Here is a 14,988-nt window from a genome sequence, read left to right on the forward strand (position 1 = left end):
CCGCCAGCAGAACACCACCAAACCGTAACATGGGTCATGATACGGTCTGCGGCGGTCTGTGGGCATGGCGCTGCTGCTGGCAGCAGTGCCACCTTATTGGCATCTGCCGGCATGACCACACCTGGATTTCCACCAACCTTCTGGCGGAAATCCGACTGTGGTCATAATATGGCGGATGGCTGGTAGCTGCGGCGACAGTTCTTTGGTGGCCGTCGTCACGGCGGTGGGGAGTTTTTACTGCCGGGGTTGTAATGTACCCCTAAATGTTGAAGTTTTTTTTTTAACAAGTGTAAAATCGTTAACATAACCATGTTGTTCTTGCTTAGATTTCACATGCTTTACTTAATCGTCCATTCTCTATTTGTGTTTGCTTTTTCCAGGATGTTGTTACTTTTTTTTCTTTTTCAGTCACCATATTACTCCTGTCTCCCCTCTCTCATAACCCATTTCCCGGTTCTCCGTGGCCAAAGGTCCTACGAATGGCAATAGGGCAATGCAAATATCATCACTCCACTGCGTACAGAACAAGGATTTGCAATGCAATGAGTCTTGTGTTTGCTCAAGTTAGAGCTGTTAGCATTGTAAATTCCTAACTGGACTTTTCTTGCCAAATAAGTTGGAAATGAAAAGTAAAACAGTTGACATAAGCAAGTCAGTTCAAAGCGCCATGGCTTGCATGATCGTGAGCTCAAGATTTATTGGTTCCCTGCATTGAATGTTTAGAAAGGATTGTGGCTGGGATGAAAGGCAATCCGAAGGAGGGGCCACCACACTCTGTAACAGGAGAAAGAGTGATATAGTGTAATGACCGACAGAAATGTTCACATAGTGAAATCGCCTAAGATGGCGTGGTTAAAAGCCCAAAGGTAGATTACAACAGGCCATAGTGCTTGCACGCTTGACTCTAAAAACAAAATTAAAAAAAGCTCTAACTTTCACAAATGTGAGATTGATTGCATTGCAAATGCTTGTTTGAATATTTAACTTTTTTTCTTATTTTTGCATGTTTGTTGCCCAGTGAACAACTTTCTGAAAGTTAGTGCTTAGCCAGGAAATTCTGTTCACCAGGTCACCGTATGGCAGACCCCAGACGTACAGAGAGCATCCCTGCTCAAAGTCGAAATTTGATGATGAAAAATAAGGTCTGGTCTTCAAAAATGAACGCTTGTGTCCTCCACTGCCTGCATTATCAGCACAGATTAAGCTCTGGTTTTGCCCTCATTCTACATTCCGAAGGCAACACTCCCTCAAACATCATACTATATCCAATTCCACCACACCTTGGAAGAAATGTGACCTAAATGCCATCCAAGAAATGTGTCCCTTCCCTCAGAATTCATTGCAAACCACCCATAAAATGTCCATTAATCAATTCCCCTATGGCGTACAAAAGCTGTAGATGCAGTTCTTCCCACCAAAACTTCATCACCGAAAGCAGGATAGTTCAGTACAAATGTTAAATTACGCAAAACGGAAACCAAATTCCTCAGAAGACCGTGGAGGAAACTGAGCAAACAGAATGGTAAAATCAGACTCCTTAGGCTGTACCATATAAACAGAACCTCCGTCAAGAAAACCAAGAGATCCCGCCATATGTCACAATTTAGAGACTACATGCCCTACCAAAGGGCTCTTAGGAATACTCAACCTGTTTATCAGCTGGTGTAGGACACTCTGAGAGCTCCTCACCTCCTGGGCGGATGGCTTCAGCAGAGTGGTTAGTTATTCTTGAGATTCATTTGCTATCAGAGGAATGTGGTTTCATGACCGGAACAGTCAGCCCCCACACTGTACTTTCACGTTCCAGGGAGTTTCACTTGTAATTGCACTGGACCAATTCCACTGCAAGGAAACTGTATAATCGCATGCGATTTTACCATGTGATAAAACCACCTTGGTGCTGTCGACACTGTAATTACTAAAGGTAAGGTATGTGATTTTATTTTACATAAACGTCCTTTAATATAATTGAATGTTTTTTTTTTTTCAGTGTCCACCTTGCCGAAGCCTAACACGGGTCTTGGTGGAATCATATAGAAAAATAAAAGAATCGGGTCAGAAGTTTGAAATTGTCTTCATCAGTGCAGACAGGTAAACGCCTTGTAGAATAGCGAGCTTTGTGATTTTAAACATTGCGCAAGACAATTTGAGGGTGAGCGTATGCACAAGTCCGCATTATATGTATGCCCTTCATGTCCTCTACCTAAATGGATAACTGAAAATAACACTACAAGTAGTTTAATAAATTGTAAGCAAAGTTACTTGTGCAGCCCTCCTGTACATTATTGTTCCTTACCATACTTATGTTCTGTACTCCTGTCTTTTTCTGGCCATGTGGAAGATTTCAGTGTGCAGCGTGTCTGGTTTCGCCTCTTTGCACCTATTATGCTGTCTCTCAGTTCTTTGCAACGTGATAAAGTCATTTAAGCAAACCAAATAAGATACATGCACCTACTGGGCAAGAAAGCGCAGATTTTTGAACCATTGAACTGGCTCGCTAATATCCCTGCACTGGTGGATTTTCGGCATCATAAATGTAAGCGTACAGTTTTTGTGAAGCCTCTATTTACAGCGTTTTCTTGGCTGATCACATATTGATGGATCAGGCCAACCACTTTAAAGTCTGTCAATATTTAATTATGTGTTTTTTCGGTTTAATTACTTTGTATGCCAATATGGGATAAAGGGCTCAAATTGGTCAGATCATTTTCAGATGGGCACAAAAAGATGGCATCTAGATAGCAATAAATGCCTGGAAGTGCACCCAGGATTATTTGGAGGTTGGTAAGACATAGACAATATTTTAAAGGCTGAAGGACTAAATAACATTTGGAAGAATATTCTGTTCTTGATAAATCGGGTGTTACTGCGGTAGGATTAGTATCCATGCCTGCATTCTATTCATTTTTTTTTTGCATGTTCCATCATCCATATTTCATTCTTTTTTTTATTATTTTACTTTTATTTCATAGAATATTATTTGGTTTTGAGAGAAAATCCCATAGTAAACATCAGCATATGCATACCTTGCATGAAACATCCATAAAACTCTTGGACTTGCATAGCATCAATGAGATATGCTTAAAGGGTAACGGAGTAAATATTAAACATATCAGACAATCTGTATTTTGTTATCTGTTGTATATATTCTTAACTGTACTTGTACATTGCAGGGAACTGTCTAATTGTGAAAATAAGATAAAAAAGCAGGATTAGAGAGGGCCAAAAAAGGGGGTACAGAGCAGAAACATGAATGACATATAGCATGAATGACAGGTGTAGAATTGGGAAGTAGAAAGGCAGAGCACTGATTCAAGGTGAGATTATTCTGCCTCTTGAAGTTGGGGGCACTTGTACTTGCTCAGCCAGTAGAACTGAATGTGATGTTTATGGAGGTTTCGATTTTTGCAGGTATTGGTCTGTCTTGTCCCAGAGCTATCAAGAGTGAGTTGAGTTTGAATGTTTTTATTAAAGATGAGTTTCTTCAAATAAAGGCCCAAGCCCACCAGGTGTGATGGGAGATATTTTTGAAAGTTGTTCAATCGCTGTGACAGTTTTCATTCCCACCATTAGAAGTAGGTCCGTGAGGAGTTATAGTCCTATTACGTCCAGAGTGAATTTAAGAGTCCATGGGCCCCGGGCTATGTTGCCAAAGTTTAGTGGGATGTTTGTTTAGAATATCTTATTTATGGTTAGCTATATTTTTTCCAGGAGGTTCTTTTTTTAACCAATATGGCATGTGTACCAAGTCTCTGCTTTGTTTCACAGTAATTTCAACATAGGTCTGAGCTAATTAGGTCTAGTTTATAAAGTTTTCTTGGGGCTCCAGAAAAATCTGTATTTAGTCCAGAAAGGGAATTGGTGGGCTATTGGGGTGCCACAGTAAGGGGTCGAAGGGTGGCATCCAGAGGTACTGGTGGGCTGTTCTTGTGCCACCTTGTTCTTTGGTATGAGTATTTTTAGCTCTGTTTGTTTTCACGGCCAGCAAACAAATAGCCTATCAAAGGCTTTCCCTTCAGTGGTTAGATACGATGTGCCTTGTATCTGTACTGGGACTTTAATAATTTCTTTCTATCTTCTAAACCCACTGCCCTGAGGCTTAAGGCTTCATTTTTCATTCTAGCCACGTCTTCCTTTATGTGCTAAACAACCAGAGAAGGGCAGACTGAGGATTTTCATCTGTGCGTTTAGTTTCAAAGTGATGAGCCACAACCAAGATGGAGGGTGACTCCTTGACAGTATCCATAAGTTGCCAGTTTTGCCGCATCTCTGGCTGCAATGATAACATCATTGGAAACCAGTCAAGCCTTTCCCATTATTTCCTCTTCATTGACTAGGCGGGTCCTGGGAGAAAGATATGTTGTTTTTCATGGGTATTCCTTACAGGTCTAAAACCTGAGGTGCAGCAGAGAATCATACATTTTCCATTTTCCAGAACTACTCTGTAGCCCAGGTGGATGCCTAAAGGTAGTGTATGAAGTCTGCTTTTGGAACACAGAGAACTATAGACTCTCTTGTACCCTATCTTCTGTCCACCACTACAGTAGGGAGAAATATCCGTGATCAGCATTAGAAGGTGCGAGAGCCAGAGCTCTTTCTCTACAAGGTTAAACAATGTGGAAGTAGCTGGTTGTGAGGAACTTCTGAATCCATCACATTGAAGTGGATTCTCTCAGTACAACTATACTAGAGAATCACAATTGCTAAACAACCAAGTAATACACACACTTTTTACGAATTGGACCATCAGTTTTTTAAATAAAACATGTTGAAAGCCAAAAGTGTAACATGCATTTAATGCAAAAATAGCGAGCCGCACAGCAAATAATCAAGAAACAATTGTTTTGTCAACCACCTGAGTACTCTCCTAAAACAGCCAGTTGCAGCAAGTAATGTTAAAATGTATGCAAAATTGAAGGGTTTGTATACATTTTTCCTCTCTACACAAGATTGTGGAGCACAGACATGACAGAATCTTAATTTCTGTGAAACATATCAAACAAACAGGTGCCATGATCTTCTCAAGGAGAAAAGGTGAGACATCCTTAAAGCAGAGATAGAATAAATGAGCACACTGCTAAATTCATTATTTTAATAAAATCGCACTTATTGCCAGTATCAAAAGTGAGACTAAAGGGCCCTTCAAATTAATAAGCAAATGACTCTTATATTTAATAATAAAATATCTTCGTGCACGTAGTGATGTAAAGGTGTAAAAGGGACATCGCTGTTCAAGAAATAGGAGTGTTTTACAAGTGTGTTTTAACAAAAAACCCTTTTGTGCTGGGAGGCAAAACGTATTTCCTGCAATTCAATCATAAATTGCATCAATACTTCTGCTTTCACCCGTTCATTACCACTATCCTCGTCATCCTCAGCTGTAGCGAGTAGAAAGGTGTTGACAGCGCCTTCATTTGTGCAAGTGTGTAGAGTGATGCACATTATTACTTTTATTATTACAGAGAGAACAACAACAGTTAAAACGATTGACATGATTAATTCAAACATTTTCATTCCCTAGTGCCCAAATATTGCCACCATCTACGTCCAGATGCAACTGAGTTTAAAACTTAGCCTGTTCTGTAACTTGTGCAGTTTCCTGGTGTGATCATTGGTGAGATCTATTCACTCATGTATGCTGACTAATTCTAATCTAAAACCATCCTGTTCTGAATCAGTGTTTTGACATGGGCATCTAATTTGTCTACCACTAATCATCAAGTTAATGCAGTCGAGTAAGTAATCTCTTCCATGATCTCTGCATTTCTTCCTGTCTCATCTAGAGCATGTGTTAATTCCATATGCTGAGATTAAATCAGAAAAGAATCTAGAAGTTGTAGTGCCTCAGAATGTGAACTAGAAAACAAAATAACTATCAGTATGTATGGGTATGGAGAAGGAAGCAGAACAAAGGTCAACCAGGGTAAAACATTGGGCATTTGCAGAGATGCAAGAACAGATGATGGTTGGTTGGGGTTGGTGACAAGAAAGCCTGGGGTAACCACATTATTAATTTCCCTAAGGCATTGTGTGAACCTGTACATGTTGGCCTTCCCTGCCTTACACATTCGGAGATTCCAGAAATTACACCTACAAACAATAGGTACTAAACCCCCTTGCATAATCAAATCTATAATCACAGGGCAGATTCCTTCATTAGCCTCCGCCTCAGGTTCTAAATGGTACTGGAGTATTCTGGGTAGCTTCTTCTGAGGTTCAACCTTCACATCATAGATGGAACCAGTAAAGGTGAACTCCACATCATTGACCCCTGTGGACCACAATGGGAATGGTATATTTGAAAGTAATTCAGTCAGATTATTAGACGTGTCCGTTTTATTTGCATTACTTGGGCAATTTGCACTCTCATACAATAGTGCAAGTGTTCTTGTTGACGGGGTATATTGAAGAACACACCTTGTGGAGTGACAAATATGGTGCAATTTGACTTACAGAAAGTGTCTCTGCCTAGCAGATTAGTTGGGGAAGTTGGGCTTAGCCAATAGTAATGTTTATCGCTAATGGGTCCCAGGAAATGGACACAGGGGTCAGAAATGTATTGAGGAACTTTTTGGGTGGAAATACTGATTTATTCTTTAGACATGCCCAGTTGAATGGTAAAGTGGTGAATTCTGAGATTTTTAAAGCTGAATGTCAAGTGCCATGTCAAGGAAACCAGTAGTACGCTTTCCATAAATGGTGCAATATACATAGCAACCCTTTTGATCTACAGGGATCAAGGTATTCATGGCACAGTCGAAACTCGGCTGTCCTAAAACTCAGCCTCAGGGTTTTGAGTTATCTGATGAAACCCAGACTGAGCGAGTCTGTGGCATCCGATACAATATTGGGACAGTTCTTTTCAGGTGTCCCAACTGCCTGCAGGCAAAACATGACCCTCCTGCTCCCGGGGCCTTTCCCATTCCCCTTTCGTTGCCTCTTCCAGCTCTCTCTCCTCCCTTTCTCTTCCGCTTTTGGTCCTCCTTCTCCAGGGTTCCACTCCCCATATTCTTAACAGTTCTTTGCATACTCTGTAATTTCAGCAACATCAGTTTTTAAGTCTGCCTTCTCTTTCTTTTGCTTATGTCACACTACACAATGGTTATCAACCTTCACCAATTCTGCCAACTTCTTAATCTGCTATCCGATGCAGGTAGTCAAGATCGGACTTCTGTACCAGTTCCTGCACAAAAGCAGCACCTACAGCTTCCTGAAACATCGTTGTAGGAAAGGCAGTGCCAGAGTTTCATTCAAATACATCCTAAGAGTGTCAAATCATGGGGCTGCTGTTGGAGCTGGTCTATACAGGGAGTGCAGAATTATTAGGCAAGTTGTATTTTTGAGGATTAATTTTATTATTGAACAACAACCATGTTCTCAATGAACCCAAAAAACTCATTAATATCAAAACTGAATATTTTTGGAAGTAGTTTTTAGTTTGTTTTTAGTTTTAGCTATGTTAGGGGGATATCTGTGTGTGCAGGTGACTATCACTGTGCATAATTATTAGGCAACTTAACAAAAAAATATATATACCCATTTCAATTCTTTTTCATTACCAGTGAAACCAATATAACATCTCAACATTCACAAATATACATTTCTGACATTCAAAAACAAAACAAAAACAAATCAGTGACCAATATAGCCACCTTTCTTTGCAAGGACACTCAAAAGCCTGCCATCCATGGATTCTGTCAGTGTTTTGATCTGTTCACCATCAACATTGCGTGCAGCAGCAACCACAGCCTCCCAGACACTGTTCAGAGAGGTGTACTGTTTTCCCTCCTTGTAAATCTCACATTTGATGATGGACCACAGGTTCTCAATGGGGTTCAGATCAGGTGAACAAGGAGGCCATGTCATTAGATTTCCTTCTTTTATACCCTTTCTTGCCAGCCACGCTGTGGAGTACTTGGACGCGTGTGATGGAGCATTGTCCTGCATGAAAATCATGTTTTTCTTGAAGGATGCAGACTTCTTCCTGTACCACTGCTTGAAGAAGGTGTCTTCCAGGAACTGGCAGTAGGACTGGGAGTTGAGCTTGACTCCATCCTCAACCCGAAAAGGCCCCACAAGCTCATCTTTGATGATACCAGCCCAAACCAGTACTCCACCTCCACCTTGCTGGCGTCTGAGTCGGACTGGAGCTCTCTGCCCTTTACCAATCCAGCCACGGGCCCATCCATCTGGCCCATCAAGACTCACTCTCATTTCATCAGTCCATAAAACCTTAGAAAAATCAGTCTTGAGATATTTCTTGGCCCAGTCTTGACGTTTCAGCTTGTGTGTCTTGTTCAGTGGTGGTCGTCTTTCAGCCTTTCTTACCTTGGCCATGTCTCTGAGTATTGCACACCTTGTGCTTTTGGGCACTCCAGTGATGTTGCAGCTCTGAAATATGGCCAAACTGGTGGCAAGTGGCATCGTTGCAGCTGCACGCTTGACTTTTCTCAGTTCATGGGCAGTTATTTTGCGCCTTGGTTTTTCCACACGCTTCTTGCGACCCTGTTGACTATTTTGAATGAAACGCTTGATTGTTCGATGATCACGCTTCAGAAGCTTTGCAATTTTAAGAGTGCTGCATCCCTCTGCAAGATATCTCACTATTTTTGACTTTTCTGAGCCTGTCAAGTCCTTCTTTTGACCCATTTTGCCAAAGGAAAGGAAGTTGCCTAATAATTATGCACACCTGATATAGGGTGTTGATGTCATTAGACCACACCCCTTCTCATTACAGAGATGCACATCACCTAATATGCTTAATTGGTAGTAGGCTTTCGAGCCTATACAGCTTGGAGTAAGACAACATGCATAAAGAGGATGATGTGGTCAAAATACTCATTTGCCTAATAATTCTGCACTCCCTGTACAGTGCAAACTCTTCAACAGCCTTTGTCCAAATTAACAATGATAATAAGGGGACCAGAGGAGAGGGTGCAGAAGGAAGGACCTACAAAAACACTTTACCTTTTGGTGGTGTTCCCGAACATTGTGAGGGGTGTCCAACGCCAGAGAAATTCCTTGAGCAATGGTTTGCTAACGACAATGGCTCAGGAGAGTCTTTCTGCCTGCTTCATAATAGAAAGACCACACAGAACACTCTTGCAACACCGTCTGCCAGGTGTACCTCCCCGTCACACGATCACCTGTTGTTTTAAATACAAATATAGTGTTGAAATCCTGCGTTTCACAAGAGAAAACGGGGCTCCGACCTGCAAATAACAGAATATTATGATTTTTCCAGATTGCACTATGCTTGTGCATAGACAGTCGTCATTTGATAGCAACCTACTTCCCATTTAACAGTGCAGTCCCCAAAGAAAGTTTCCACTCGTTCGCGTAACTGGAACAGCTCATGGAAATGCAGGCTCCAGAACACCCCACCGCAACTCCATCCTAATCAGCAGGGGCATATGACTGATGAAAGCTCTGTGGTTTTTAAGTGAGAAGGGGCGCACATTTTAATCAGTGAACCCAGTGTTTTACTGCATCTTGCTATATTTTTTGTACATCAAAATTGTTCTACAGATTACAGAGTAGCGAGAATGATCTGGGATACTCACAACCATAACATTAATTTGTTTTTTTAAGTCAGGGCCTGGGTGTTCCGTGACTAAGGGTGCATGGTGAGCCCCCTTCCTGCCACCCTTCTTTGGTTGGATAGTTAGTAATTTCTTTTCTCTTTCACTTTTCTTCCTTCTTTCGTTTTTCGTTTTTTAGTAGACGTGGTTGGGATATGCAAAGATGAGACCGGTAGTTTGTTCTGCCGTGTTGGCAGCAATCTTTGTTCATTCCAGTAATACATACATTATGTTCAAGAAGTGTAGTTTTATCAGATGTCATTCATTATATTACTATGGCATATCGCAACACAGAAAGTAAAACAGGAATCTACATAGGACCTGAGAGGGGTCAATTATGCATACGCACCTGGAAAGTAAATGGCTTGCTGGGTAAAGTCAAAAAGTGGTGGGAACCTTACGGTAGCAAAACCCACCCACACTCTTTATAGAGGCCCATCTCCTGGGCAGCAAATGTCCATTGTTGCAGCACCTGGGATTTTCAAAGGTGTTCCAGTAAAGATTCACAAGGGGATCGATAGGAGTGGGCATTGTACACTGCCATCTGCCTCTGCAGATTACTAATACATGTATGATAATTTTGATCTCTGTGGTGGTCACCAGATTGTTGTACAGAAGGACTTTTTCCCTTATTAGCATATATACACACACACCCCCACAAACCCCTCTATCAGTGTCTTTTCTGGTTTATTAGAAGGTTTCTGGAGTGGCGACTTCTGGGAACTTGGGATTTAGGGCAGGTGTGAACCTTTATGGGTGAAGTGGATTTGGGGTTCTTCAGTGTTACCATTTGATACTAGCAAAGTTTTGGGGGGCGTTGAGATTGGTTGACATTTGGCAAACCTTCCATCTGCAAGAAGAAGATTTTACATTTTACTCTACAGCACACAGAACTCCTCTCCCAACGACTTTTTAATACGAAATGCTGAATTCCCCCGGATGGATGGGGTTCCTATCCTATCTTGTGGTCACTCAGATCACTGAGCTGTGAAGTTCACCCTATCTATGGGCTTGAGAAGGCGCACACCAGGGAGACACCTAAGTGCATCAAGGCTATAAGATGAACACTGTTGAAAACAAATTGGAGAGGCACTTGAAACGTACTAAACAGATAACAAAGGATGGATGACGTCACCTGGGGTACTTTTGGAAGCTTTTAAAGCTACTTTGCAAGGGGAATTAATCATTTTTAAAGTGGGGAAAAATGTTGGTAGCAGCAGGAGATGATGGACATAATTATCCATCTCCTTGCGCTTCAGCAGCATCACACAAGCTCTCACTCGTGCAACATAATTAGAGAACTGTTGCGTACTAAAACATTATTACACTAAGCATTAGATGAGGCAAGGTCTACCAGTGGGGGACAAAGCCATCAAGACCTTACATTGCGTGTGTCATAACACATCTAAACAAGATTCCGTTTTGTATATTTCCACTGATAATTGTGATTGGGCCATGGCACAAACATTTGCAAATTATTTTTCCGACCTATATTCTCGGACAGTGATCTCCTTGAAGGAGCACTTACTTGTAAGGAGCTAACAGAGGCCTGGGTGAGCCACAGTCCAGCAAAACACCGGATTTAATGGCTTCCTGGAATTTGTTTTTTAAACTTTGTATCAGAACTCCTGGGTTTGTTCCTAGCAGTTATTCAGAGTCCCCCGAGAGTGGAATGTTACCAGTGGAACTGTGCTCAACAGACATACTAGTTATACACAAACTGGGACAACCCTCCGATCGGTGCTTCTCTTACTGACCGATTTTCTCTCAATGTAGAGGTTAACATTTTAGTGAAAACCCTGGCTAAGCACCTGTTGATGGTGATCACTTCTTGATTCGACTGGACAGGTGCAGTTTTATGCAAAAATGTGCCACGAGAGATATTAGATACCTCCATAGTGCCCTGATGAACAGACTAGAGAGACCCACTATGGTTCTTTTGGATGAATTTGCAAAAAGCTTCAATTCAGTAGCTGCGGCTGCCTCTTTGTTTATTAAACAAAATTAATATTAGGCCTAACTTTATTAAATGTATAAAGCTTCTTTATACAAGCCTGCTGGCAAGAGTTAGAGTTGGGCAGTAAACATCAGAAACGTTTTCAATTCAAAGAGCCACAAGGCAGTAGTGCCTGTTGTCCCCATTGCTTTTCGCATTTACGATCAAACCACTAGCAGAATTCGCTCTCTGTGCTGGTGGTGTTCTGCTATTCCTGTCAGACCTAAAATGGTCCGGCCCAAGAGCTCTGCAACTTGTAATGTCTTTTTGAGGATACCAGTAGACGTAATTCAAACTTAAATCATCCATTTCTTTTCTTTTTTTTTTTTGTTGGTGACTGCCCTCAGAACCGTGATTGGACCAGAAGCTTATCGATATCTGGGATGGAGAATGGGGGAAGGCTAAATATTTGGGATCTATATCACACTGATGCTCATTTGGGATGGGATCACAACATTCAGCCCATTCTCAGTAAATTTATTGGTGATATGAAGTTTGGTCAAAGCTTCAGTTGTCGCTAATGGGTGGAGCTCCAATCTTTAAAATGGTGGCATTGCCACGCCTATTGCATCAGTTGCACAATTTTCCCATTGAGATATCTTGAGCGCTCTGCGTGCACATTAATTCCATTCTGTGGGCTTCCTGTGGGACCAGGGTTCACCTGGAATAGCTCCTATTATTCCCTGGTCTCTTATACTCCAGACACCTTCAGGATACTGCACCAGGATTTAGGATGACTCCCTGATGAGGAGTGGAGCAAGGCACCCATGTCCCATAGTGAATCTGCCATTGCCTCTCCATACAGACTTCTTCAATTAAAGTATTTCCATAGAGTGCACCTTACATGAAATAGGTGCTGGAGGTGTGGAATGGTAACCACACCATTATATTGAAGATGTACCATTCAAGTCGGAGATATCATTCACACAATATAAGAATGCACCAACATTACTCTATTTTGGGAAGGTGTTCACTTTACACTGTGCACTGTCATGTCAATTCAAAGATGATTACTCTGCATTCAAATATGGAGCTGGACCCTAACATATATGAAATGGCCTTGATATGGCTGGGACTTCTTGTTGCCAAAAGGGACCTACCCCAGCTTTGGAGATGGAAAAAAGGAATAGACTAATGTATAAGTATGTAGAAACCAATCTATCCATCTGTGGAGTGGCCCATGAATGCTATGGGAAATTGCACAGCTCCATGCTATGCAAATGTATTTATGTACAAATTCGAACAAAATCATATTCTCGCCAAACAACTCTGGCAGGATAACTTGGTGGCCTATTCGCAATACAGAGATGACATTTTCACTATGTGGAAAGTATATAAAGACAGCAACATGATTACTGTTGGTGAAACTCAACACTGTTAAGTACTGCATAGGTTTCACCTATAAAATCAGTGACAAATAGCATTCCTTGATGATCAAATCACCTAAGAAGGTAACATTTTGAACACCAATATCTGTCAAACCTACTGAATGAAATAACCTTCTGCGTTATAACAGTTTTCACCAACATTCCCTGCAAAGGCACTTACCTTTTTCTCAACTACTACGTTTAAAATCTGGGAAAGTATGAATAAGGGAAAAACATGATTGTCAACAAGTTCCTGGACAGAGAGTATCCCAGAGAGACCCTTCAAATGGCTGCTGACAGAGTGGGAACCAAAGTCAGAACTCAATTATTGACCAGCAAACAGAACAAGAGTAATTCTACAAGAATGGTCTTTGTATCAAAGTTTTCTTCTAGAAGTAGTAAACTGAAAAGGATGATTTTGAAACACTGGTCTATGCTTCAGACAGAAAGTGATTTTCATGGCATTTTCAGTCAGATACCATTTTTGCCTATGAAAGATCCAGGAACGTAAAGGAGCTACCTGGAAAAAAAAATCAGTGAAGACACCCAAAATTAACAGTAGCTCCAGACATAAAGGAATCTTGCTTGTCTCAATTTTTGCAATTATAACAACATTATCAAGGGCATAGAAATTACTCCTCCACCAAAGAGGACCGAAATTAAATTATGCACAACAGTCTCCTGCGACTCCAAAAACTTGGTATACTTATTGAAATGCCCTAGCAGCCTAGCTTACGTGGGAAAAAAACGAACGTATGATCAGTGTTGGGATCACAGAACACAAAAGCATCATACGTACCTAAAATGAGAGATCATCTGTGGCACTTCAACACGCCGGGCCACAATGTAAGCCAGCTTTGCTTCACAGTATTAGAAATTGTTTCAATAAAAGGAGGAATGGACAACAATGAAGATTTACTGGGAAGAGAAGTCTACTGGATTAAGAGACTGAAAACAAGTGCCCAACAGACTGAGTGACTGCATGGAATTAATTTGTTTCTTGTAATTTTCAACTTTCTTCATATAGCATTTTGTCTGATTCCATGATCATACATTTGGAAAACATTACATAATTGTATTCTTGTTAATTATCTATTTTATGATAATGGAACGATGCACACTATCACACACCACCTGGCTCTGTTATGGAATTTTTCACGTTGATAGTACACAGAAGAGACAAACACTGAAATAGCATAGTTCATTAGGTTATTCTGAATTCCTTTAGCATTCCCTCCCATTCAGAAGTGACTCACACAGGAGGAATATATTAATTTGATTATCTCAGATTTATGCAGCATTCCCTTCCTGTTCACAATGTTAAATCAACACCTGTACGTCTACAGGTAGGCCCAGCTTTAGCCATATGAATTCTTCAATCTTTGTGTCCATTTAAAAACAAAAAATAATGTTTCAAGGGCGTGCCATTCCCGTGGGGATTCATAACATGTTTTGAGGTCTCACATTTCATCAGTTATACTCCAGATAAAACAGGACTTATCAGTACCCATATATCATATCATCCACTTTACAGCTATAATTTGGTCTGAATGGTCACTGCATTGTATTTTCAGACGGATCACACACAGGCTTCCATTTACCACATCCAAGTTACAGACATGGTACAATGGCCACCAGGTTATTTGTTTACTCTGGTTACCATCTTCTACTACAGAACTTCATTTGGTTACCATCTCCCGCCTTACAACATATTTGAACATATGTTTGGACGTATCAGTAAGCTTTGGATTTTTTAATTTGCCACCATGTGAACAAGTGAAATGTTTTATAATTTTTTACATACTTTTTTGTTCCTTTTTGTTTCCTCTGACATTGATGCTAATTACAACTGACCTTTCTATGCTCACAGTTTGAGGCACATATCACAACACCAAAATGGCGTTTCTTCGAGACTCTGAGGAAATCTCCCAGGCGGTTCCTTAATTTGGAAATCAGGCAGTATGGTGTGATATTAAACTTTGTACTTTTTTAACTGGGGTTCTGCTTTTGCCTACTGTGTCGAATTTTTAAAGGGTTTAGTATG

General features: G+C 40.9%; 1 protein-coding gene across 1 annotated transcript in view; it reads left to right on the forward strand.

Moving 5' to 3' along the window:
• Positions 1-14,988, forward strand: part of NXN (nucleoredoxin) — a 325,735-nt gene that overhangs the window by 200,619 nt on the left and 110,128 nt on the right. Inside the window, exon 4 of the mRNA XM_069226372.1 lies at positions 1,991-2,091. Coding sequence (XP_069082473.1) covers positions 1,991-2,091 — 101 coding nt within the window. The remainder of the gene's footprint in view (positions 1-1,990; positions 2,092-14,988) is intronic.

This window comes from Pleurodeles waltl, chromosome 3_1 (genome assembly GCF_031143425.1).
Source record: "Pleurodeles waltl isolate 20211129_DDA chromosome 3_1, aPleWal1.hap1.20221129, whole genome shotgun sequence".
NCBI classification, from domain to species: domain Eukaryota; kingdom Metazoa; phylum Chordata; class Amphibia; order Caudata; family Salamandridae; genus Pleurodeles; species Pleurodeles waltl.